This window comes from Phaseolus vulgaris, chromosome 3 (assembly GCF_000499845.2).
Source record: "Phaseolus vulgaris cultivar G19833 chromosome 3, P. vulgaris v2.0, whole genome shotgun sequence".
In the NCBI taxonomy this organism is placed as follows: Eukaryota; Viridiplantae; Streptophyta; class Magnoliopsida; order Fabales; family Fabaceae; genus Phaseolus; species Phaseolus vulgaris.
The window spans coordinates 35,163,814-35,187,408 of record NC_023757.2 but is presented as its reverse complement, the minus strand read 5'-3'; the positions used below and the strand labels follow the sequence as shown (position 1 = coordinate 35,187,408).

At 38.8% G+C, this 23,595-nt stretch overlaps 3 protein-coding genes across 4 annotated transcripts; 2 read left to right on the top strand and 1 right to left on the bottom strand.

Moving 5' to 3' along the window:
• The first annotated feature begins 4,170 nt into the window (after window positions 1-4,170).
• Window positions 4,171-7,327, top strand: LOC137807315 (uncharacterized). Of its 2 annotated transcripts, none has more exons than XM_068607909.1 (3): window positions 4,171-4,670; window positions 5,889-6,112; window positions 6,574-7,327. In XM_068607909.1, exons 2-3 carry the CDS (start codon window positions 5,891-5,893, stop codon window positions 7,201-7,203), a joined length of 852 nt encoding a protein of 283 aa, XP_068464010.1. In that variant the 5' UTR covers window positions 4,171-4,670; window positions 5,889-5,890; the 3' UTR covers window positions 7,204-7,327. The 2 variants fall into 2 exon arrangements, with proteins under 2 accessions (XP_068464010.1, XP_068464012.1); XM_068607911.1 differs by having other exon boundaries at window positions 4,209-4,676.
• Window positions 7,328-12,778: 5,451 nt separating this feature from the next.
• LOC137805588 (uncharacterized) lies at window positions 12,779-14,071 on the top strand. Its single transcript, XM_068605528.1, has one exon. It carries the CDS (start codon window positions 12,779-12,781, stop codon window positions 14,069-14,071), a length of 1,293 nt encoding a protein of 430 aa, XP_068461629.1.
• A 7,771-nt stretch (window positions 14,072-21,842) lies between these two features.
• LOC137807314 (peroxidase 16-like) lies at window positions 21,843-23,088 on the bottom strand. Its single transcript, XM_068607908.1, has 3 exons — window positions 22,876-23,088; window positions 22,561-22,726; window positions 21,843-22,444 (listed from the first exon to the last, which is right to left on the bottom strand). The coding sequence occupies exons 1-3, from the start codon at window positions 23,047-23,049 to the stop codon at window positions 22,038-22,040; spliced, it is 747 nt and encodes a 248-aa protein (XP_068464009.1). The 5' UTR covers window positions 23,050-23,088; the 3' UTR covers window positions 21,843-22,037.
• Window positions 23,089-23,595: the final 507 nt, after the last annotated feature.

The window sequence follows — 23,595 nt, the reverse complement described above, 5'->3', positions numbered from 1 at the left end:
CATAAAAAAAAGTTCTATTCTCCATCAAAATCTCTATGACAGACTCAAATCTATGAAAAGATAACCATTATTTTAGAAATATAGAAAGACAAAGAAAACTATTTTAGAGAGAAGATACTTTTAATTATGAAGTAATATTTGAATTATTAAAATTTTCTATTTATAATTTTTTAACTTAAATAATAAAAATATTGATACTTCATCTTATTTAAACCACTTCCACTCTTAAATAAATCAATTGGGTTCGTTCTTTTTCGTATTTATTTGATTCTCAAAATATAAAATTTCCATCTTTATATATATATGATAGTTGGAAAGAAATATGAAAAAAATTAAGAAATCTTAGTTATGTCATACATAAGCAGTTAAAACTTAAATAATTTAAAGAATGACATCACTTAATTTTATTATTTTTTGATATATAGACAATTTTTTTAATTAGTGAAGATTCGAATAAGAGAAAAAGAGAGTATGAAACTCAATTGTTGTAGCAATAGAACAGATCCAAGAACTAATTAATGATATTGTGTACAAAGCATGAGATGTCCTTATTTAACCACTATTATATGAGATTAATAAAGTAGTGATGATGCTTATCGGATTCATGAACATGAAGCAATGAGGTAGCTCCTTTGGCCCGAATCAATTAGTGAAAAGGAAAATAGGGTTTAACCTAACATGATTGAATGGAAAGTTGAATCTGGAGTCAATTGCTTCCTAAATGAGCAAAGTAAAGGCATGTTAGTGAAGGCCCCTTGGAAAATGGCTAAGCAACAAATGACCCCAAAAGAGGTTAAATCACAGTGACCATTAGATCCTCTCCAATCCACTTTGAACTTAGAAACAACATGATAAGAGTACTAAGAAAGGAGAAGCATTTGCATGGTTGGGTTTCGTACACGCGTCACCACCGTACATCTTGGACCCCATATCTCACACAACATTTTCTGGCCATACCTTATCACAACCCATGTGTGAATGTGACATTCTTATGAATCTATGGATCATGACTGCACTTAATGTGGCAGCCATTCGTTGAAACCCAAGTAACTAATTTGAAGTGACCAATTATGTTTAAACTCAGTATTTTTAATACCCTGCTAGGGCCCACCTGATGAATCCTTAGTATGAAAATGTGCTCGAGATTGAGATCCTATACATTAAAGATTATATTATCTTGGGATAGTGTGCACCTTTAGTGTAACTTTTTCAACCATGTTCTTGTTATACTTGAGAAAGTAAATTAAAATTAAATTAATTACTTGATAGATATATACAGAGGGATGGGGACAAATAGAAGGCAGACAAGGACCCGCCTCTGGGTACGATAATGGCTAAATAGTTAAGACTTATTAATATACAAAATTGACACGACTTAAAGGTATGAAGAATGATGAGCTCATTTAGATAGAAGCCAAGAAAAGAAAAAAAAGAGAACAAAACAGCAATTTGGTGATGAGAAAGGCTTATGCGTGAAGCGACTATGTAGTTATTTGGATTTATCCCCAGAAAGGAATCTATATGGGTTTTTATGATAATGATTGATGGTAGATGATATGTAAGAATTGGATCATATTTACATCCAATTATTGTAAAAGGTTAAAATGCTTTGATTCATCTTGCATCTGATAATGGTCAAGATTGGTCAATGTGTTGGCATAGTAAAGTTAGAGTTATGGGAGAATCCAAATCCAGAATTGAAGTGAAATTAAAGGACATGTGGATAAGTGTGGTGGTGGGTCTGTTCTCTTAGACTTGTGCCTTGGTGGGGCTACAGCGCGTGCCTTTCCTCATCCAACTTCAAGGACACACTATTCTTTAATCATGCATTGCATATAACATATATATCTATATATATACACTTAGTATTTCTATCATTTTCTCATATATGCATCAGTTTATCTTCTTTAGTAATACCAAAATCAGGGTTTACTTGGAAGTTAGTAAAATAGACTACAAAAAAAAGGTAGCTTTAGTTACTTATGGGTAGGTCAGATGTTATTCGACTAAAACATCACAAAGGGAATAATGTTCAGCAATAAAGTTGGTGATTCACACAAAGGTCATGTGTGATATGATATTGTTCACTCCCACAACAACAAAAAAATAAGAAGAAAAAGGAAACGTAGACCTAACCAAACCACCAATAACAGAGTTTAAGGAGATGAATCATGATCTACGATAGTTTTAACAATTATAAGAATATTTTACATTGTGAGAAGACAGTAGGAAGAGAATAATTTTGTGTGTGTATATATTTAAAAAATAGAGTTTAAAGTTGAAGGAAAAAACTTTTTTTTATTGTGATGTGTTGACGTTGACAAAATGTTTTTGGAGAACAAAGTCATTTGAGTCAAGCTGGATATAAAACTCATCTTTGATTCTGACAACTTTCGATGTCCTCCACCAGTTTGTGTCTGCTAGCAGATCTTTCTGGTGGTGTAAAGAGAATAATAATAACAGATAATTTTAATAGAAAAGGGACAATATAATCACATAGGTAACAATGTAACTTCACTCTTCAACAAAATGGAAAGCAATCTCACATTTTTCAGTTTGGGCGTTTTGTAGAATTCACAACGTACTGTGAGGTCATGCTTTGGTATGTATTCTGAAGTTATTTATTTCCATGCTAATAATTAATCAGAAAATTTTGGTATATTTTTAAAATTGAGGCAAAAAAACTGCGATGGCGACCATTTTCTAAAATTTTGATTGATGTTTTCCCATTCAATCTCCTCCCAGACAAGATATGGGATTATGGGTCGTATGTTATTAATGTCACGCGTGTTGTTCATCTATTTGCCAAACCTATCTTTTCATTTATTGCTACACTATTTGAAACTATACAGCAATCAGACAGAAACTTAACAAATAAGAGACAAAGACATGAATGCCCATATATATAAGATGAAAGGAGATTTTAAGTAACAAAATCTATGGATTGCTAAATAATCAGACTCATGATTTGGACAAATATACACGTGTGTGGTTCTGATTTTTCATGATCAGAATTTTGAAAGCTAGGAAGCTTGTAAAGTTTAGGTGTGTGGTATTTCTTGCCCTTCAGCTTTTAGGGGAAAAGTCATACACCAGAGGTTTCTTATCGGAGTCTTAAGTCCTAACTATTTTCTTTGTTCACTTTAACGATAAGATCAGATTAGATAGATCATATGCTAATGTTTTTTTAATAACAAGAACACCAAGAATTAAAAAGTGACAATAAATGCATAGAATCATTAGATATTGTTAAACTCTGCCATTTTAAAGCTCTATATTAGTTGATACAATAACAACTATACAGGGTTGTTTGATGGGATAATATATTGTAGTATAGTTCTTTTTTGACAAAAGATCCACGTGTTTTAACAAGAAAATAATAAGTAATCTTTAAATGGTAGGACAACTACAGAAGAGGGGACATCTATGATGCATTATTAGGCCACTTTCTATTTACACTATTAAATGCATCTTTCTTCAAGGTATTAGTATACAATATCGTTATGACCAGACACATAAAAGTTATCAATGACTTCTTCATTTTCAATCCATGTATTATTATTTCTTGCTTTTTTCTTCCAGAGGAAATATAACAAAATGAGTGGAATTTAGCTTTTTGATGATGAAAATCAGAACCGCTTTTTGATAGTGATTTTATTATTAAGGAAATAAGACTTACCTAGTTTCCCCCCACCCAGAGACCATGTTGAAGACTGATCAGTTGATTTGATAAATCATATTTAGAGAGCAAGAAAAAAAATGTTGAGGATTTTTTGCCAGGAAGAAAAGAAAAATGTGTATGATGCTAGACTTCTCAATAGAACTGACGATTCAAATCCTTGGTACCAAGAGAAATGAAGTCATCCAACAACTGAAATTGGTTTCTGATGACAGAAGTATAATTGAATTTGAACCAAGAAAGTTTAAAGAGAAATAAGTCGTGGTGGTACAGTAACCAAGCACTAAGTTTCATTGCTCATGCATATCTTGATTAAGTTCTGCAAGACCTTGTCTGGAATATCTTGTTCACTGGCCTACATTGGCTCATGTTGAGTGTCATTTGTTTTTATTATTATACATCATTGTGGTCCCCCTTTCTTCTATATATCCTTTCCCACATTACAGTAAAGCAACTATATGTACAAAATACAATCAACTACAGTAAATGTTAGTATTATACAAATACAAAAATGTTTATATATTATAATATGAACATACATCTCTCTCTCTCTCTTTCTCTCTCTTTCTAAATATCACAAAGTCACTCATACTACACAAACAGACACATTGCTACTCCAGCTTTTCTCTTGCCTCCTTGCCTCACAGCCTGTCAAGCCTGAATTATTAAACTCATGATTACAGTTTTAAATTTGAGCTGTTATTGCTTTGTTGTTTCTTAGTAAAGGGTTGAATGGTTCTCATATGCCAAGAGATTTGATGCTGTCAATGAGCTTTCTCCTGATTCCCCAGGTGCTGCACTCTTTGGATTGATCCGTCCTTTGCCTTGGGAATGATTCAAGGAGACTCGTGACACAATTGGCCCTTTGTAATGTTAGAATTGGTCTTATTTCTAAGGCTCTTTTATGGGTATAAAAATGCTGGCATGAGAGAAGAACATGTTCAATGACCTTCATCACAGAAAGCTGCTATTTTGGTACTTCTTATTACAGGTACAGGTACTAGACAACAGCACAGAAATATGTTTCCACTAACTTGAATTACGTACAAAATCCTAATGAGTTTAGTTTTTGATATTTTCTTCATGTGTGGTCTCCAAACATGGTGTGAGAAGGTCTCATGTTGCAGTTCTGACTTCTGAGATTCAATGAGTATTTATTTCATCACGTTGAAGTCCGTTTCTTTTGTTAGTTTGAAATTTGCAATTGCCATGAAAATGATTTCAATTATCTAACCTTGGTGGTACATCAAAAGTTTCCAGAATAACATAAAAAGGAAAATAAGTTGACTCCTTTGCACATGTCCGTGGCATGTAAACTCCTCGTGTCGGTGTGATCTTTGAGTTTTAGTGAATTCTTTCTAGTTCCTATTTACCTTAGCTTCACTGTATATAAAGTTTGGGTGTTGTCTTTCGAATAGCTCAAGAGAGGGTAGCTTTAAAAGAAACAAGGATAAGTGGACACTTCTCGGAGGCCAGTGTCTAGGAGTAGGGGATGATAACCACTGTTATAGACCTTATGGCTAGTGATGCTTTCATCATACAATCACAGACCCACATATTAGTTGGTTTTACTGTTGCGTTGTTCATGTTACACGCTGCATCAGTGTCCCAGCAATGTTTGATTGCACGTTTGAACATTTCAATGCATAATTCTCTTGGTCCCCTCTTTCTCTCTCTCTCCACTTTTGGGTGCTAAAGTGATAGTCCCTATTTTGACAAATTACCTCACAACATAAACAAGAATCTTCCCTATATATTGCCTGCATTTGTGCACCAAAAAGGGCAGTGACAGAATCTTGCAGGATAATGTCAGCTTATCATGACTGGTCGATCCTGTTGAATTTTCATTTCAATTTCTTGCCATGTGTCTGGTATGGCTGCCTACAAATGTGGGTTTTTCAACAAGTCCAAAATTATGAGTTTGCAGTTTCAGCCAACCTTTGCCGTTTAGATATTAAATAAAATTCTCCAACCTCGGCATAATTGAATTTTGTCCCCACCTTCACATTTTAGCTTCAGAGATCATAACCGCATTGCTTAGCCTAAAAAGCAGAGAAAGGAACAAGACATGTTTTATTCATTATTACTTCTCTCAAGGATTTTCTCATTAAACGGAAATTTTCTAATTGTTGACTTGAGGCATTACCTTACACCTGCAAGGTGTGATAGAAAAAAGTTGAAAAAAATTAAACATCTTTTCTTTTTTCAGGCATGGGAACCAAAATTGAATATTCCATAAATCTTCTAGCAACCATAGTAGACAGCACCAACTTAGCTGTGGGTGGAGTGGATGTCTGGGAGCATTATCAGAACAAGAATCAAAGGACTGAAATCAGAAAACTGCAAGGTCCCATGGATAGGATGCTTGATAGAAACAATGTAGAGTCCATCAAAAAGACAATGCAGATGCATGAGGACATCTTCAAACACCAGGTATTCGGATGATGTTGTATGATTGCACTTTTCGTCTTAAAAATTACAAAATTCATGTTGCGACAAATGTTGCATTCCTTGACAACCATGATCATATGGTCAATCAAGTGACTTAGGCTTGAATTCATGAGCATTAGAGGTTGAAGGAGAGAGCCTTTTCATTTCAGTGGCATTTCTTTTTCTTTATCTTTGGAGGCAGCAACATTACATTTTGTGTGTAAATGGCAATACAATGATAGTGCTTTGAAACTGAACATACTGATGTCAAAATCAGTGTGTGATGAAGCCCTTCTTCCATGACATCTTATTTATGATCAATTTTCGTTACTCTGAACTTCATTTATTATTTATTACCAATTCCAAGAAGCCACTATGTGCGAAAGTGAAATATTGGTGCCAATACTGTTGAAAAAACATGAATCTCTAAGAAGTTGACAATTATGAGAATTTGGAATTTGCAGGTAAGAGAGCTACACCGGGTATACAGTGTGCAAAAGATGTTGATGGGTGAGCTCAAAAACGAAACTAGACAGCCGAAATTTTGGCACCACAGGAATGAGATTGATGTAAGCCATCCACATCTCATTAAACCGCAACATCAAACGACACAGATTTCACACAAGCCTGATTTCCATGTTCAAAATTTGAGAGAGGATCTTTGGTCAAGAGAAAAGATTAGAAGCTGGTCAGACACCATACAGATGCAAAGAGGTTTTGATCTTGAAAGGCCTGCTGAGGAGGACATTTTTTCTCAAGGGCGTGGCTTTGATGAAGGTGAGGCAGGGCCTAGCTCCCACACTGCATTTCAGAGTTGTAAACTAAGTACTAGTGGCTATGATGAAGAAATGGAAGTGGATTTGACACTAAGTATAGGTGGTAGTCAAGTTAATAAGAGTTCTCAATTACCTCATTTAGCATGCTCAAACTCAATCAGTGGGAAAACTAGGAAGCTGAATTCATCTGCCTCCTTCAAATCAGATAGAACAGGAGAATACAGTGACCCCACCACCCCAATGAGTAGCACCACTGTTACATTTACTCGGGAAGGAAAGGGGCCACATTGGCTTTCTCAAGGTCTAAAGCTTAAATAGCACTATAACTTGTTTGTATCCTTTCAACCTTACATGGACCACCGAATTGATATGGTTCATGCATTCAGATTCCTAGATTACTTTCTACTTTATTCCAATAATAAACAAACAGCTTATACACCCACTTCTGAGTGCCCTTTTGTATAGAGATAGTAGCTAATTTGCAGTGCTTCTAAAACTATTTTCGTTCTCAACATTCTAACCGAATTATGCTATTGTAAATGTTTAACTTCATACTGGATGCACTGAGTATTTAGTATAACATAATATGCATTCTCAATGCACTAATAAACTCAAAAAGGGATCAATAATTAAGAGCATCACATGGCAGTCTCATTATAAATGGCCATGATTCTGTCTCTTTCAAACAGAACAGTCACATTCTGCAGTTGGATTCATGATTTTGTCTGCTCAGAGAAGCTGTATCTTACGAAAGATAGCATGATTCTTATGTCTGTATCAGTTGGAAACTCTCTTAGTAGTGGTTTGATCTAAGTATGAGAGAGTCCTTATGAAATTACAACAGTATGCTTTTTTTATTGAAGAAATTAAAAGTGCTTACTCTCTTTTTGTGTGTATAGGTGGTGAAATTTTTTGGTAGAAATACTAGAGCAAGTTCCGCATGATGATGAAGTAAGTTTCACATTAAAAGAGAATAGACAAAGTTGGGAATTCATGAATGAAATGAACCATAAATTTACAGTTTTATGGTTTTAAATTGGGACGTTAGGTCAAGTCATATTCTCATAAGATCGAGTTAGTCCTTGAAGTCACGCTTGAAAGAGAACATACTGGAAATTCAATAAAGTTCATAAATGAGTTAGTAGGGTTGGGAATTTTGTGAGTGTAAATTATTAAAATTCAAGTGTGAATTCCAATTAAATGTGAGCAAATAAGCTTAATTTATTCGAGGCATGGCGTAAGATCTGATGTAGTGATTTCTCTTAAATTCCATTGCAATCAAATTTTGAAATACACTTTTTACCACTCTGATGTAAGATAAATTTTGAAATACACAAGGTTGAGTGATACTTTGGTTATTTCAATTTATCCATCAAAATTAACAATATTTTTTTTAGTTTCAATTAGTAAAAGAAGGAACTCTGTTTTTTTCTCTTAACAAATTATAACTGTCTTTCATTCTATGATTTGAATCTCAAAAACTAAGTTATGTGGGGTGAAATAATTGTGATGCCTAGTGGGTAGGTTGTAGTCTTCAGCATCTACTGGCCCTTCACTTCACATGCTCCATGCAATGAATTGAATTTTTTTTTCGTACCGATATGGGGCTCAGGCTGAGGTATGTCACTTTAAGCGACCACGACTACTTTTGTGCACTTATGTTAAAAAAAACAAATTACATACTTTTACTTTCTAACTCAAGTTATTATTTTTATTTATCTATTCATTATGTGGGAAGTAGAAACACTAATTCTTGGATGATGGAGGTTGATAAACTTTCAACTCACTAAAATATATTGAAATTAAATCAATAACAATAAATATAGTTTTATAAATATTAGAACTTTAGAAAATAATTATATTTTTATGTAAATATTTAAAAAAATCATGAAAAATGTAACAAATTCTTATTACGTTTCCACCACTTTTTATTTTTCCACGAAGAATAAAATAAATAAACTTAGATCATTTGAAAGAAGTTCAACAAGTTTTAAGCTATCTGTCATAGCCCTCATACACGTCCAGCACAATAGTACATTGCATCCAGAAGAACTACCTATTGCCTACTGCAAAACAGATGCATCAAAATGACATTATATTTGGATACATTCGTGAATCCCTCTCCCCTTCTCTCTGAAATTAAAGATTCACATTTGCACAAGGTTCTGGTTACAAGGTATCAATCTACAATTAATGTCCTTGTTGCCTAATCAAAACTTCTCCGAAGATTATGCTCAGTCAGTGAAAATGATTATGCTCTTATCAGTCTCAAATTGTGCATTTGATAATGAAGAAAGCCTCCAAAATATACTGTCCCAGAAGTGGTCATTGTAAGCAATTGAGAATATTTTGTGTGATCCCAACTACTTAAACCAACTTTCATGTTTATGGCATTGGCTGCACACACACAGCCACCCTTATGGAATTAATTCATTATCATGAATCTGCACCAGAACTGGTTCAATTTGTGTTCTGGTAGCATATTAGCCTCCAAAAAATAACTTGCAATAAGTCTATAACAAAGCAAACAAACACATACCATATTCCATATTGTTTTCTTTACTGTGACCAATTCGTAACATGGTTTCCTACCTACCCTAAAATCAAGTACTCCTAATAGCTTCCTATTTCAACAGTTTGATGCACAAAACCATATTGAAATACAATCAGAGTAAGAAAAAATTGATTTTGGATACAAGTTCCTAATTCAAGCCCAAACCTTCAGCTATACTAAACAAAAAATTTGTTCTACATCTGATTTTTCATTTTTGAAATATCACTGGGTTCCTTTGTTTTCATAGATTCCAAATCACCCCAACCCATACCCCTTTCCAGATCAGATTCCCTTTCAAATTAAGCTGATTTATACCAAACTAATTGAAATGTTCTTGTCATTTATTATGTGTTACATTATAAATGATACTTTCATAACTCTTAAAGTTATAAGTTTGAAATTAAATAATATAAAAATATTAAAATTCGTAATATATCATTACCTATTATAATACCCACCCAACTTTCACAAGAGTGTCATACCTTTTGTACTATCTTACAGTAAAAAAAACAGATGTTCTAAGGATTCAGTACTTTTTTAGCACACAGGACAAACTAGCTCTATTTGATGAACTACTCTCCTACATAGACTTTCTTTTGTAGCCAATCTCTATTTAAGAACCTTCCATGCAAAAATTGTTGCAGTGGACAAACCTTAATTTTCCATAGTTCTGAGTAACAACCTCCCCTTTCGTCCTGCGTTTCCACCACTTATTAGATCATTTTAGTAATTAGAATGAGTTTGTTTTATGAAGGAAAAAAAAGTACATCTTTGAATCAATAGTTGATCTTAAGAATTGAAGTTGAGATTATGCATTGAGTTACAACTTTCTCATACTTGAATGTAATTATTATTTTTTTCTTAATTTTACCAAGCTTTTCATTCTTTTAATTTTTTTTTTCATAATTGTATAAAAATATTTAACTTTACTATTTTTGTGGATACACCATATTATATGTTTTACACTATTTTTTCTCTCTTTAGGTTTGTGTCTTTTTATAGTTTTCCTGTTTTAAGAATTTTGGAAAGATACTGTGATTTAGATTTTGTTAACCGTTTCTCGGTTTTCAAGGTTTCAAAATTTTTTGATTTTGTTTTTCTTTATTTTGTGTGAGATTTGTTTCAAATTTTGTTTTTAAGATGTTATAAATTTTATTTTTCCATTCTTCGTCTCAGATTTTGTTTTTTTTATTTTAATTTAAAGAAACAACTTGAACTTTTACATATTTAATCAATTTGGAAAGTAGACACACATTTTTATGTTCATCATTTGACTATAGCAAGTTAAAATACATCCATTTATGTTAACATTTTTTATGGGTAAAAAACAAGACTCTAACTAATTCCTTTGTTATTCTTAATTTTTATTGAATAAATTGACTGAAATATGTTATTCCAATTATATTTTTTTCTATCTATAAATTCAAACTAAAAAATTTAGGACAAAATTTGTGAGACAAAACTTAAGACTTACTTTTACAATCAAATTTAATGATATTCATGTTATTCTTATCTTGGTTTACATAAATTAAAAATGTTTATATAATATACAAATATTTCTTAAAACACATAAAAGAATATATATATATATATATATATATATATATATACACTTTTTTGCTCTCCATTCCTAATTCTTAATCATAGATCTGGAATAAACTTTCTTGAAAGAGAAGAGAGGATAATCCACTCAACCTAGGAAACTTACATGGTTCTTGTTAAGTTTTTGTAGTAAGGAACACAATAGAGATATCAAACCTAAGTGGTCAGAGGTTTTAGTTTCCTTTTCTTTAGATTTTATGTCTGTGGAAGTCTTCAGATAGGATTCCTGAAGGTGGAAGTGGTGGTTATTGGAAGGATTCTTATGCATGCTAGCTTTGAATATAGGCTGAAATGACCAAAAAGAAATCAAGATTTACTTTAGGTGGAAGACTTTCTTGGAGTTTGATGACCTTCCTGATAGTACCACCTAAGATGAAGTTCTTTCACATTGAAAAAAGATACAAAAGCTTCTCAAAATACACCTCATATATTGATTACAAAGGTGAGATTTTCCTTAGCTCCCTTGTATAGGCTTGAGGTCGTGTACAAGCCTTGCCAAAACAAGGTGTGGGAATAGCTAACATCCATGGATAATACTTCTAGGATTTGCTATCCAAACCTTGGTTAGAATAATTACTTGGTATGAATTCATCCAAACAATGTCAAAAACATGTGTACAAGATGTGTATCGGTAGGCACCGGACGAACTTGACCGACCGACCGAAGCCACAATAAATGTGAGGCATGTATGACAACTAAAAGTGGTTAAGATACACCTCCGAAGAATAAGGAATGCGCGTTTAAAGAAGATATGTTCCCCGGGCATTTCGGAGCACGATTGACAGGACCTATCCACAACTACCCTGAGCCCAAGGAATAGAAAGCCCATTAGGCAATCCTATAAATATGTGCTCAAGCCAGAGAAAGGTACGTTTTTCAATCACTGACTAAACCACACTTAGAATCTCACACTTACTTGAGCGTCGGAGTGCCTTCGCAGGTACCCTCCCCCGCCCGACCGAAGGAGACACCAAGAAGGAGCGACCGACCGAAAGAGAAGAAGACCGACACGTCAGCAACTACACTACATCAACCGACCGTGCCTGGGCCCCATCTCTCCACTCAAGTACAATTGGCGCCCACCGTGGGGCCGAGACAAATCTTCAACTTTTTGAAGATATAATGGTTGTGACAAGAAACAACAACGACGCTATGGCAGAACAGATGACTATGATTCAAACCCTCCAAGCTCAGATGGAGGAACTGCGACAAAAGGGGATGGAAGACCATCGCCAACATGAAGAAGATAGATGCCGCCAAGAAGAAGAAATCGCCTTATTGAGAGAGCAGAATGCACGACTCCAGCAACAGGTCGATAATCCCGAACGAGAAGGCCAATCCCATATGGCCGACCGAACCGCCTCTCTCATACCTACACCGACCAATACCAATCCTGCTTCCAGAGCTGAAACAGTCGAACGAAAGTCCAGTAAAAGGGGTCATCCTTTTACAGACGAAATTATCACCACACCACTTCCTGACAAATGGAGAGGTCTCGCTATTAAACTCTATGACGGCTCGACCGACCCGGACGAGCATTTAAATGTGTACAAGACACAAATGACTTTGTATACCACAGATAATAATGTGTGGTGTAAAGTATTCCCCACGTCCCTTTAGGGAGAACCTCTCACTTGGTTTACAGAGCTGCCTCCGAACTCCATTGACGACTTTGACATCTTAGCTGTAAAATTCTCCACACAATATGCCACCAGCCGACCGCATCACATGTCCTCCATGTCTCTCCTAGCGGTACAACAAGAAAAAGGTGAATCTCTCAGAACTTTTCTAGATAGGTTCAACAAAGCATGTATGCACATCCGAGGACTCAAGCAGGAAGTTGCATTGCACCATTTGGTCTCGGCCATCTGGCCGAGCCGTTTTACTGAAAGTCTCATCAAGAAGCCGCCTCAAGACATGGAAGACCTTCGAACTCGAGCAACCAAATTCATGCAAATCGAAGAACACATCGATTACCACCAACGGTTCAAAACCGTCGGATCTGGAGTCCTCAAAGATCAAACCCCGAACAAAGAAAGAGAAGTCGAGACCGAACGAACTGTCCGAATCACTCCAAGATCCGACCGGAGCAGAGGAGGCCGAATCCCCAGGTTTAACAGTTATACCCCCTTAACTGTGCCGAGGGGACGAGCCCTAGATGAAGCACTACAAACAGACTTGATCCCGATATTGAAGCAATATCAAACGCCACCGAATGCAGACACCACTAAGCATTGCCAATACCATCGAAACTTCGGCCACACGACCGAAGGATGTCAGGCGTTGAAAGACAAAATCGAAGAGCTCATCCAGGCTGGTCATTTGAGACAGTTCGTTAAGAGGACAAGAAATTCAAGATCCCCACCATGGAGTACCGACCGTTCATCTCGTGGTGTTGACCGGTCATACCGTAACGATTACAAACGCCGAACCGACCATAACCAAGCTTCGCGGAAACGCAGTGGAAGCCCCGTTCGGCGTACACGCGCCCGCAGCACAAGTCCCGACCGAAACACCCGTCCTCGCCAACGAGTCCGCGAAGTCATCAACATGATTGCTGGACCCGTTAACTTGGGCGAACCGAACCACGAAGCAAATTATATAGCTGGAGGCTTTGCCGGTGGCGGGTGCTCAAATTCCGCCCGAAAGAAACATCTCAGGGACATCCAGTCCGCTCATGCTACCACAAGGAGGCGTCCACACATACCTCCGATCACCTTCACTGACGATGACTTTACAGCTATAGATCCAGCCCAGGACGACCCTATGGTAATCACTGTAGAAATTGACAAGTTCGCAATCGCCAAAACCTTGGTCGACCAAGGTAGCTCGGTCGACATATTATACTGGGAAATTTTCAAGAAAATGCGTATCCCAGAATCAGATATTCAACCATATAACGAACAAATTGTAGGGTTCTCAGGTGAACGGGTCGACACTAAGGGGTATATAGACTTATATACAACCTTTGGTGACGAAGACGGTCTCCACAAAACAATAAACGTACGATATCTACTGGTTAACGCCTAGACTTCCTACAACATCCTGCTCGGCCGACCGTCCATCAATAGATTAAAAGCCATTGTCTCCACCCCACACTTAGCCATGAAATTCCCTTTGGCCACTAACGACATTGCAACCATCCATGTCGATCAAAAAACCGCTAGAGAATGTTATGTCGCAAGTTTGAAAAGTGAGCCAACTCGACGACTCTACACAACCAATCCGGACGACCGAGTCCCACAAAAACGAGGACGATCCCCCACTCGGCGTTCCGGACGGCACATGTCTCGTCGTCAGATGATAGCCCTTGTTGACCTCGACCCTCGTATGGACGATCCCCGTATGGAAGCAGGAGAAGACTTGCATCCATTCCCACTTCGCGATGATCGCCACACTACGCACATTGGCACTTCGCTGAAGCCGGACGACCGAACGGCCATCGGAACGACACTCGTTAAAAATGCCGATCTATTCGCCTGGACGGTCGTGGATATGCCTGGCGTAGACCCACAGGTTATCACTCACCGACTATCACTGTATAAAGAAGCTAGGCCAATAGCTCAAAAGAAAAGACATGTAGGCGAGGAACGACGTCAAGCCGCACGTGACGAAGCAGATAAATTATTACAAGCTGGATTCATTCGGAAAGCCCATTACACCACATGGCTCGCCAACGTGGTTATGGTAAAGAAAGCAAACGGAAAATGGCGAATGTGTGTTGATTACACGGACCTCAATAAGGCATGTCCAAAAGACTCTTACCCTCTGCCTACCATCGATCGTCTCGTTGATGGAGCGGCCGGACATCACATCCTCAGTTTCCTTGACGCCTACTCAGGTTATAATCAAATCCAAATGCACCCGGCCGACCGAAAGAAGACAGCCTTCATGACTGATTCCAATAACTTCTACTATGAAGTTATGCCTTTCGGACTCAAAAATGTCGGGGCCACTTATCAAAGACTAATGGACCATGTATTCCACGACATGATCGGCAGGAATGTTGAAGTCTATGTTGATGACATTGTTGTCAAGTCCGACTCATGCAAACAACACATTGCTGACCTAAAAGAAGTTTTTCAGGCCCTCCGCCAACACCAGATGCGACTCAATCCTGACAAGTGTGCGTTCGGCGTCGAGGGAGGGAAGTTCTTAGGTTTTATGTTAACTCATAGAGGCATCGAAGCTAACCCCGAGAAATGTAAAGCTATCTCCGAAATGAGAAGTCCCAACTCCATTCAGGAAATTCAGAGACTTATCGGCCGACTCACTGCTCTATCCAGATTTGTTCCTAAACTTGCCGAACGAACGAGACCCATCGTCCGACTATTGAAAAAAGCATCCCGCTTTGAATGGTCGACCGAATGCGAAGAAATTTTCCTCCAATTGAAAACTTTTCTATCTTCCCCGCCGATCATCCAGAAACCGGACGTCCGAGAGCCCATTATAGTCTACCTCGCTGTTTCACACGAAGCCGTCAGTTCGGTCTTAGTGCAAGAAATTAATTTGGAAGAACGACCAGTTTATTTCGTCAGTCGCGCCCTCCATGGTGTCGAAATCCGATACCAAACGATCAAAAAAGTAGTTATGGCTCTCGTTATTACCGCCCGACGAATGCGGATGTATTTTCAAAATCATCGTATTATTGTTCGGACAAATTACCCCATCGTAAAAATTCTCACTAAACCAGATTTAGCCGGACGAATGATCGGATGGACGATAGAACTGTCCGAATTCCATATTCAGTACCAACCACGAGGGGCCATCAAGTCGCAAGCTCTTGCTGATTTCGCAGCCGAACTCACTCCTTCCTCAGCCGAGACTGAACACTCATCGTGGGTCCTATACGTGGATGGCTCCTCCAACGAAAGGTCGTGCGGCGCTGGAGTCGTTTTGGAAGGTCCCGACGAGATTGTCATCGAGCAAGCCCTAAAATTTGACTTCAAAACTTCAAACAATCAGGCCGAATATGAAGCCATTTTAGCCGGTCTACGCCTCGCTCAAGAATTGGAAATCACTAAGTTAATTTGTAAAAGTGATTCCAGGCTAGTCATCGGTCAACTTAATGACGAATATGAAGTCCGAGAAAGCTTTTTACAGCGATATTATCACTTAGTCAAACAGTCGATGAACACCTTTTCTGAAATTTCTATGCAGCACGTTCGACGCGATCACAATACTCGCGCGGACGCCCTGTCCCGGTTAGCAACCACGAAGTGTAAAGGAATGCATCGGTCGGTCATCCATGTTACGCTTGCACGCCCAAGCATCGATCTACAGGAATGCCTAACGACCGACGCGGAATCTACTTGGATTACCCCAATCAAGCAATATTTACTCGACGGCACATGTAGTCCTCTCGGCGAAAAAACCATGAAGCTGCAGGCCGCCCGTTTTGTCTTAATCGGCGACGACCTTTATCGCCAAGGTTATACCCAACCACTCTTTAAATGTTTGACACCAGACCAAGCTTCCTATGTCATTCAAGAGTTGCACGAAGGAATTTGCGGAACTCACTCCGGCGCACGGACAATGGCTGCCAAGGTATTCCGGGCCGGATACTACTGGCCGACCGTCCAGGGTGACTGCACCAATTTCGTCCAAAAATGTCTTAAATGCCAAGAGTTTGGCACTTTGTCCCATCAAAAGCCTGAGGAACTCCATTTTATGTTATCACCTTGGCCGTTCGTCCAATGGGGTATGGACATCATTGGTCCTTTCGACCCCGGTAAAGGCCAGTGTAAATTCTTACTAGTCGGCATTGATTACTTCACCAAGTGGATCGAAGCCGAGCCCCTGACTGCAATCACCGCCCGCAATGTTCAAAATTTCGTATGGAAAAATATCGTTTGCCGCTTCGGGCTTCCACAAATCATCATCACCGATAACGGTCGGCAATTCACCGACCGAACGTTAGCTGAATTTTACGAGAAGCTCCACATCAAACACATCGCTAGTTCTGTCGAACATCCGCAAACAAACGGACAAGTAGAAGCTGCAAACAAGGTCATTTTGAACGAACTGAAGAAACGTCTCGGCCCAGCAAAGGACAACTGGACTGAAGAACTCTTAGAAGTCTTATGGGCATATCGCTGTACTCCTCAGACGACTACACAAGAAACGCCGTACAGCCTAACGTATGGCACTGAAGCTATGATCCCCGTCGAGATTGGCGAACCCTCTCTCCGCCTGCAAACCCTTGATCTTGATCTAAACAAGGAAAGCCTCTCGGTCGGCCTCGATCTCATCAACGAACTTTGGGACAAATGTAGAATTAGAGAAGAAGCATGCAAAATTCGGGCGGCCAGACGATACAACTCCAAAGTTAAACCAAGATTGTTCCACAAAGGCGACTTAGTATGGCGAATGCGGAGCAGCGCTCGGAAGGAAGGAGGTAAGTTCTCTAGTAATTGGGAAGGACCTTTCCGCATAGCAGATACGGCAGCCGGTGGAGCCTATTACTTAGAACATTTATCTGGGAAAGACATACCGAGAACGTGGAATGCCACGCATCTCAAATTTTATTACAGTTGAACTTAATAAAAAGTGTACTCTTTCCTCGCTCGGTCGGTTTTTCCCTAAGGAGGGTTTACGACCGAGAAGGTTTTAACAAGGCACTATAAATTAAAATCAATCTCCTACTCCTTTTATTACTCCCAATTTATGCCTCGTCCGGCAACCGAATTAACATTACTTAAACGTAATCAGGGTTATTTATGCCTCGTTCGGCATCCGAATAAACATTACTTTAACGTAATAAGGATTATTTATGCCTCGTTCGGCATCTGAATTAAACCTAATCAGGGTTATTTAAGCCTCGTTCGGCATCCGAATAAACATTACTTTTACGTAATAAGGATTATTTATGCCTCGTTCGGCATCTGAATTAAACCTAATCAGGGTTATTTATGCCTCGTCCGGCATCCGGATTAACATTACTTTAACGTAATCAGGGTTATTTATGTCTCGTTCGGCATCCAAATTAACTTGTTACTTCAAAGTAATAAGGATTATTTATGCCTCGTCCGGCATCCGAATTAACTTATTACTTTAAAGAAAGTTATTTATGCCTCGTTCGGCATCCAAATTAACTTATTACTTTAAAGAAAATTATTTATGCCTCGTCCGACATCCGAATTAACATTACTTTAACGTAATCAGGGTTATTTATGCCTCGTTCGGCATCCAAATTAACTTGTTACTTCAAAGTAATAAGGATTATTTATGCCTCGTCCGGCATCCGAATTAACTTCTAACTTTAAAGAAAGTTATTTATGCCTCGTTTGACATCCAAATTAACTTATTACTTTAAAGAAAATTATTTATGCCTCGTTCGGCATACGCATTACCATTACTTTCACGTAGTCAAGCTTATTTACGCCTCGTTCGGCATCAGAATTCACTTATTTTGCAATTACTTATGCCTAGTTCGGCATCAGGATTAACTCGCATTGTTGCTAACGAAATCAACTACGTCTAGGCCGGCATCCAACTTAATAAAATCTACTTACAAGGTTCACAAATATCAATCCGGTCAATCAACAAATCCAAAATAAAACTATTGTACGACGCCCACATGCCGGGTCCAGCAGTTACCTATGGCATATTCATTAATTCTTCGAACGAGACGTCCGGTTGTGGTCCCGGAGTTTCCGCCTCAGCCTCTTCATTGATGTCGCCAGGATTGGTCGGCACTAGTTTTCCTTCGACCACCACTTTCTCAATGTCATAGCGGTCGTCCTCCAGTGGCGTACCGTGCAGACAAGCTACCTGTTGGATGCCCAACCGGAAGTACTCTTCGCTAATGCGAAGCATGAAGTCGTGACACTTGGCCACTTCCGCTTTTAAAGCCTCCTCCCGGTCGGCTCCTCCTTTCAGTTGCGCCTCAAGGCTCTTCGTGAGTTCCTCTTGCGCTTTTAAGGCCGTCTGCTTCTCTTCCAACTGGGCCTTCAACCTCTCGGCCTTCTCGGTCGACATATTCGTGGCTTGAGTAGCCTCGGTCACATCTTTCTTTAGCCGAGGTATGGTAACGGTCGTCACTCTCTCGAGCTCTTCGACCACCGTCCGGCTTGCCATAAGCGCCCGGCTTTGTAACTCCAATGTTTCCACCATCAGTTTAGTTGTAGGGATGGTGGCAAAAATTTCATTCTCTTCGGCGGTCAGCTCCGCCTGCAGGTGGGCAGCTATATCCATACCGACCGCCAACAGTGTTGGCTCAGAGGTTGTTCGGGATGGCCCAGCTCGGCCGTCCTGATTTTCTTTAGGAGGCCGACCCCTTTTCTTAGCAGCAGTCGAGGCCCCCGCCGCAGGAACCGTTGTAGACGGAACTGCCGCCAACACCCCGGTCGCGTCGACAAAAGCCGACTGAGCATCCCTACTCTGACGCAGCTTGTTCATATACTCATGTAAGGAAGCGTCCGCCCTACTCATGATTTCTGCAAAACACACAGGAATTAAACACTATTAATGGACTTATTCAACCAAACCAAATTTACAATCACATACCAATAAAATCCGCCCAGGGATCGGACGACACATATAACAAAATTATCTCCCTCGTAGGTAACTTGTGAGGGAGTTGGTCAAACACCACCATAACAGCCTTATCCAAAGCCGACAGGGCCGTACGGGAACTCGTGTTAAGCACAGTCGGATTCTGGGTCCAATGGAATGGAAACTTGGTAACATCATTGTTATAAAAATACTCTCGTCCGTCCGGCTCCACAAATATCTTGAAATATCGTTCCTTGAAGTTCTTGTAGGACGTGGTGTAAGCCGCAAAATGTACACACCCCGGACGGCTGGTTAACGACACCCAACTTACCGGGTTGAACGAATGAGTGTTATAATAAAATAAAAACACTTCCGCTCTGGGCGTCAAGTCAAAAAGTTGACACACCATTCGGAAGGCCTGCATGCACGCCCATGAGTTCGGATGAAGTTGGGTTGGAGCTAGATTCAGAAACCGTAGCACATCCATCGTGAACTCATCGAACGGCAACGTCACTTTCAAATCAACAAATAACGTACTATAAACATAAAAGAAATCTACCGGAGCGTTCTCCCTTCCATGACAGACACGGTCGGTATACCCACATATTTCGGCAATAAGAATATCTGAAGGTAAACCAGACCGCACGACAGGGGCCCTAGCTATCACTTTATCCAGGTCGTCTGGTGTCTTGAAAACAGTGGGTATATTCCTAACACTAATATCTACCCACTCATAACTCGGACCCACCGACCCACTCGTACTTTCGCCACTTCTGGACGATGACTCCCCACTCTCACTCGACTCCCTACTAGCTCTATTTGAAGAAAGTTGAGACATAACTAACCTTTCGTTCACAAATATACAGCTCGGTCGGCAACTATGTTTCGTACAGCGCAACAACTCGCAAAGTGGACTCGGCAATCGGAGCAACTCGGATGCCGAACTCAAGGAAACGTGGTCCTCCTACAACTGGGGCTGCTATTTATAGCATTTGCCTCTCACCCCCATCCGTTAGATCCCCTCTCGTCCTACGCCCCATATCAGCCGGAATTCGAAACGTCACTTAATCCACACCGCCAGATTCATCTCCGCCGTCTTCGACCAAAAGCAAACGTCCCATCACACCGTTACATTTAATGCCTGACACCTCAAAAAAAACAATCATTATGACTCTTCGGCATTTATTCACCTCGAGCCTGGGGGCAAGTGTATCGGTAGGCACCGGACGAACCTGGCCGACCGACCGAAGCCACAATAAATGTGAGGCATGTATGACAACTAAAAGTGGTTAAGATACACCTCCGAAGAATAAGGAATGCGCGTTTAAAGAAGATATGTTCCCCGGGCATTTCGGAGCACGATTGACAGGACCTATCCACAACTACCCTGAGCCCAAGGAATAGAAAGCCCATTAGGCAATCCTATAAATATGTGCTCAAGCCAGAGAAAGGTACGTTTTTCACTCACTGACTAAACCACACTTAGAATCTCACACTTACTTGAGCGTCGGAGTGCCTTCGCAGGTACCCTCCCCCGCTCGACCGAAGGAGACACCAAGAAGGAGCGACCGACCGAAAGAGAAGAAGACCGACACGTCAGCAACTACACTACATCAACCGACCGTGCCTGAGCCCCATCTCTCCACTCAGGTACAAGATAAGATTATTCTTAATAGTTTTCTTAGCCTGATGAAACTCCTCTTTTAACTCCTCTTTAACCTTATTTTTAGTCATCACTCTTTTAGAAACTCTTTTAGAAACTTCTTGTATGACTTTGACTTTAACCATATTCCTTGTTATGGTGTATTTCTTAATTCATTATTTCACAAGAAATGACGCTAACAATTTTTTTTTACAACTATGACGCACAAAAAAGTAAAACAGCATCTAAAGTTTGCTTTTTTAGAAGTGCAAACCCTTAAAATTTGTCCAAGGGAAAAGAGCAATGTAGAACTACCCTATTTAACCTAAAATACTATTATCCTCAGGTTATAATTGGATGAAAGGCAAAAGAAAAAAAAAGACAACAAGACAGTTTGTTTAAGTTTTTTTTTATAAGTAAAGAATCACTTTGTTTTAAAAGATAATCATTTTTTTGTTACAATGAAACATAAAAAATCTTAATAAGAAGTTATTTAAAACATTTTCTTTCATAAAAACAATTTTTTTTATAAAATGATCTTTTATCGTAAATAAACATAAATGAAGCTTTTTTAAAGTCTAAAAAATAATCACTAAACTATTTCATACTAGAATCACATTTTTTTAATCTTTAACAAATCAGTCAAATCTAAAGGGGTTCTACTTTATTGAAAAGAAAAAATTAAAAAAGAATTTATTCAATATTTGGGCTTGGGAACTCCATGAATTATTAATACAATAATGAATTATCAAATATACATAACTGCTACAAACTCAAGCCGTTGTAGACTAAAAAAAAACTCGTACAAACTCCAGGAAGGAATGATGATGATGATGAAGATGATAGTAGGTAGTTTTTCTAGTTGGGCCTGGTGCAATCAAACCTAATTTCACCTTGATTTCCAGTTTTAACACCAACCCTTCCCAACTTGGTAATGGCATCAACAAAAGCTTTCTGAAAAGCTCCTTCATTTGATGCAAACAAGTTGACTGTGGCCTTTGACCTTGCATCTGTAAACAGTACCTGATCAGAGGTGAAGAGACCCTTTCCTTGCTGCAGATTCTTAAAGTATTGGTTATCAAACTTCTGAGGCGATACAGGGTCCATGTCTATGGCGATTCTAGGATCGACCTTTAAGGGGCACATCTGTCTAAGCTGAAAAGCATATTGCAAATTTAGCGTTGGATCGATTCTGCCTCTGGGGCTGAAGTTGTAGATTCGTTTTGAGAAGCGGTTGCAGTGAGAGAACCCAATTGTGTGTGCACCTAACATTATAACATACACTATTCTTCAGGCTTTTCTTGTATTAAACTTAAATCAAACTATATCCAAGATTATTTAGTCAGAAGCACTTTTTTTTTTATGTCAGTGAAGAAAATACCTGATAATGCAATCATATCTATCTGAGACAGACCATTAACGTTGAACATGGAATTGAGCTGATCCAAATTGAATTCAGGGTGAGGAAGATGGCGTTGAACACTTGCAATGGTAGATATTCTACCATCACGCCTTCCCAATTCAACATCATAAGATGGCCCCCCTGCCTACAATGTTATGCACTTGTTACTATTACAAAATGCAATATCACACACTGTACATTCTTAATCTGCATGCATGGCTGGTGTTGGATCAAACGGTTTAGAGGTAAAGTAATAGAACTGTCAATAATTTCACGAAGAAAATGCAATCGTACCAAATTTACAACATCCCTAGTAGCCAGAGCGAGTATATCAGCACAAGAGACTTTGTTTCGGCACTTGGGGTCCTTATCAACAGCTGCCTTCGCTTTAATCACTGTGTCAAAGCCATCCCCTGCTAGAGATATGTCATCCGGGTGATCCTTTTCCGAGTTACTATTTGCAAGCATGATTGAACCATCACAACCCTGTGTGCACAACAACAAATTTGTTATCACCTTACATACAAAATAGTCAACAACAGTGAAAAAAGGTTTCCATTACAGTTTTCATAATTATTGATTTCAACTCCAAAGCTAGCTCATGAAGTTAGAATTTTCTTTTATTTATATGTTCATGCAAATTTCTTTGGCCATACACTAATATATTGTAAGATCTTGACACACTCTCTTCACACTGAAAATTAACATTTTGGGACACGAATTTTGCAGTATAAGTATATATATCTGCATGTGGCCTAATAAACCAAGAACAACCGATACAGAATAACTATATATAGTCTGATTTCACAAGAAAAATGTTCCTAAGTTGATAGCATAGACTAAATGTATAAAACATGTCCACAGTTTTGTGCAGGTTCCTGAATGCATGCACACATAACTTTGGTTTTATTAGTCAACAAACTGATGATTAAGAATTAGAGCTATATGCGAAATCAAACCAGGCTGAGTTAAGAAAACGATGAAAGTGATGAAGAAGGTGTACACACCCTCACA

Coding starts and splice junctions, on each gene's coding strand:
- LOC137807315 (XM_068607909.1), top strand. CDS start 5,891: ATGGGAACCAAAATTGAATATTCCATAAATCTTCTAGCAACCATAGTA. Junction 6,113..6,573: donor AGGACATCTTCAAACACCAG/GTATTCGGATGA, acceptor TGGAATTTGCAG/GTAAGAGAGCTACACCGGGT.
- LOC137805588 (XM_068605528.1), top strand. CDS start 12,779: ATGTCTCTCCTAGCGGTACAACAAGAAAAAGGTGAATCTCTCAGAACT.
- LOC137807314 (XM_068607908.1), bottom strand. CDS start 23,049: ATGCTTGCAAATAGTAACTCGGAAAAGGATCACCCGGATGACATATCT. Junction 22,727..22,875: donor CTAGGGATGTTGTAAATTTG/GTACGATTGCAT, acceptor ATAACATTGTAG/GCAGGGGGGCCATCTTATGA. Junction 22,445..22,560: donor AGATATGATTGCATTATCAG/GTATTTTCTTCA, acceptor TTATAATGTTAG/GTGCACACACAATTGGGTTC.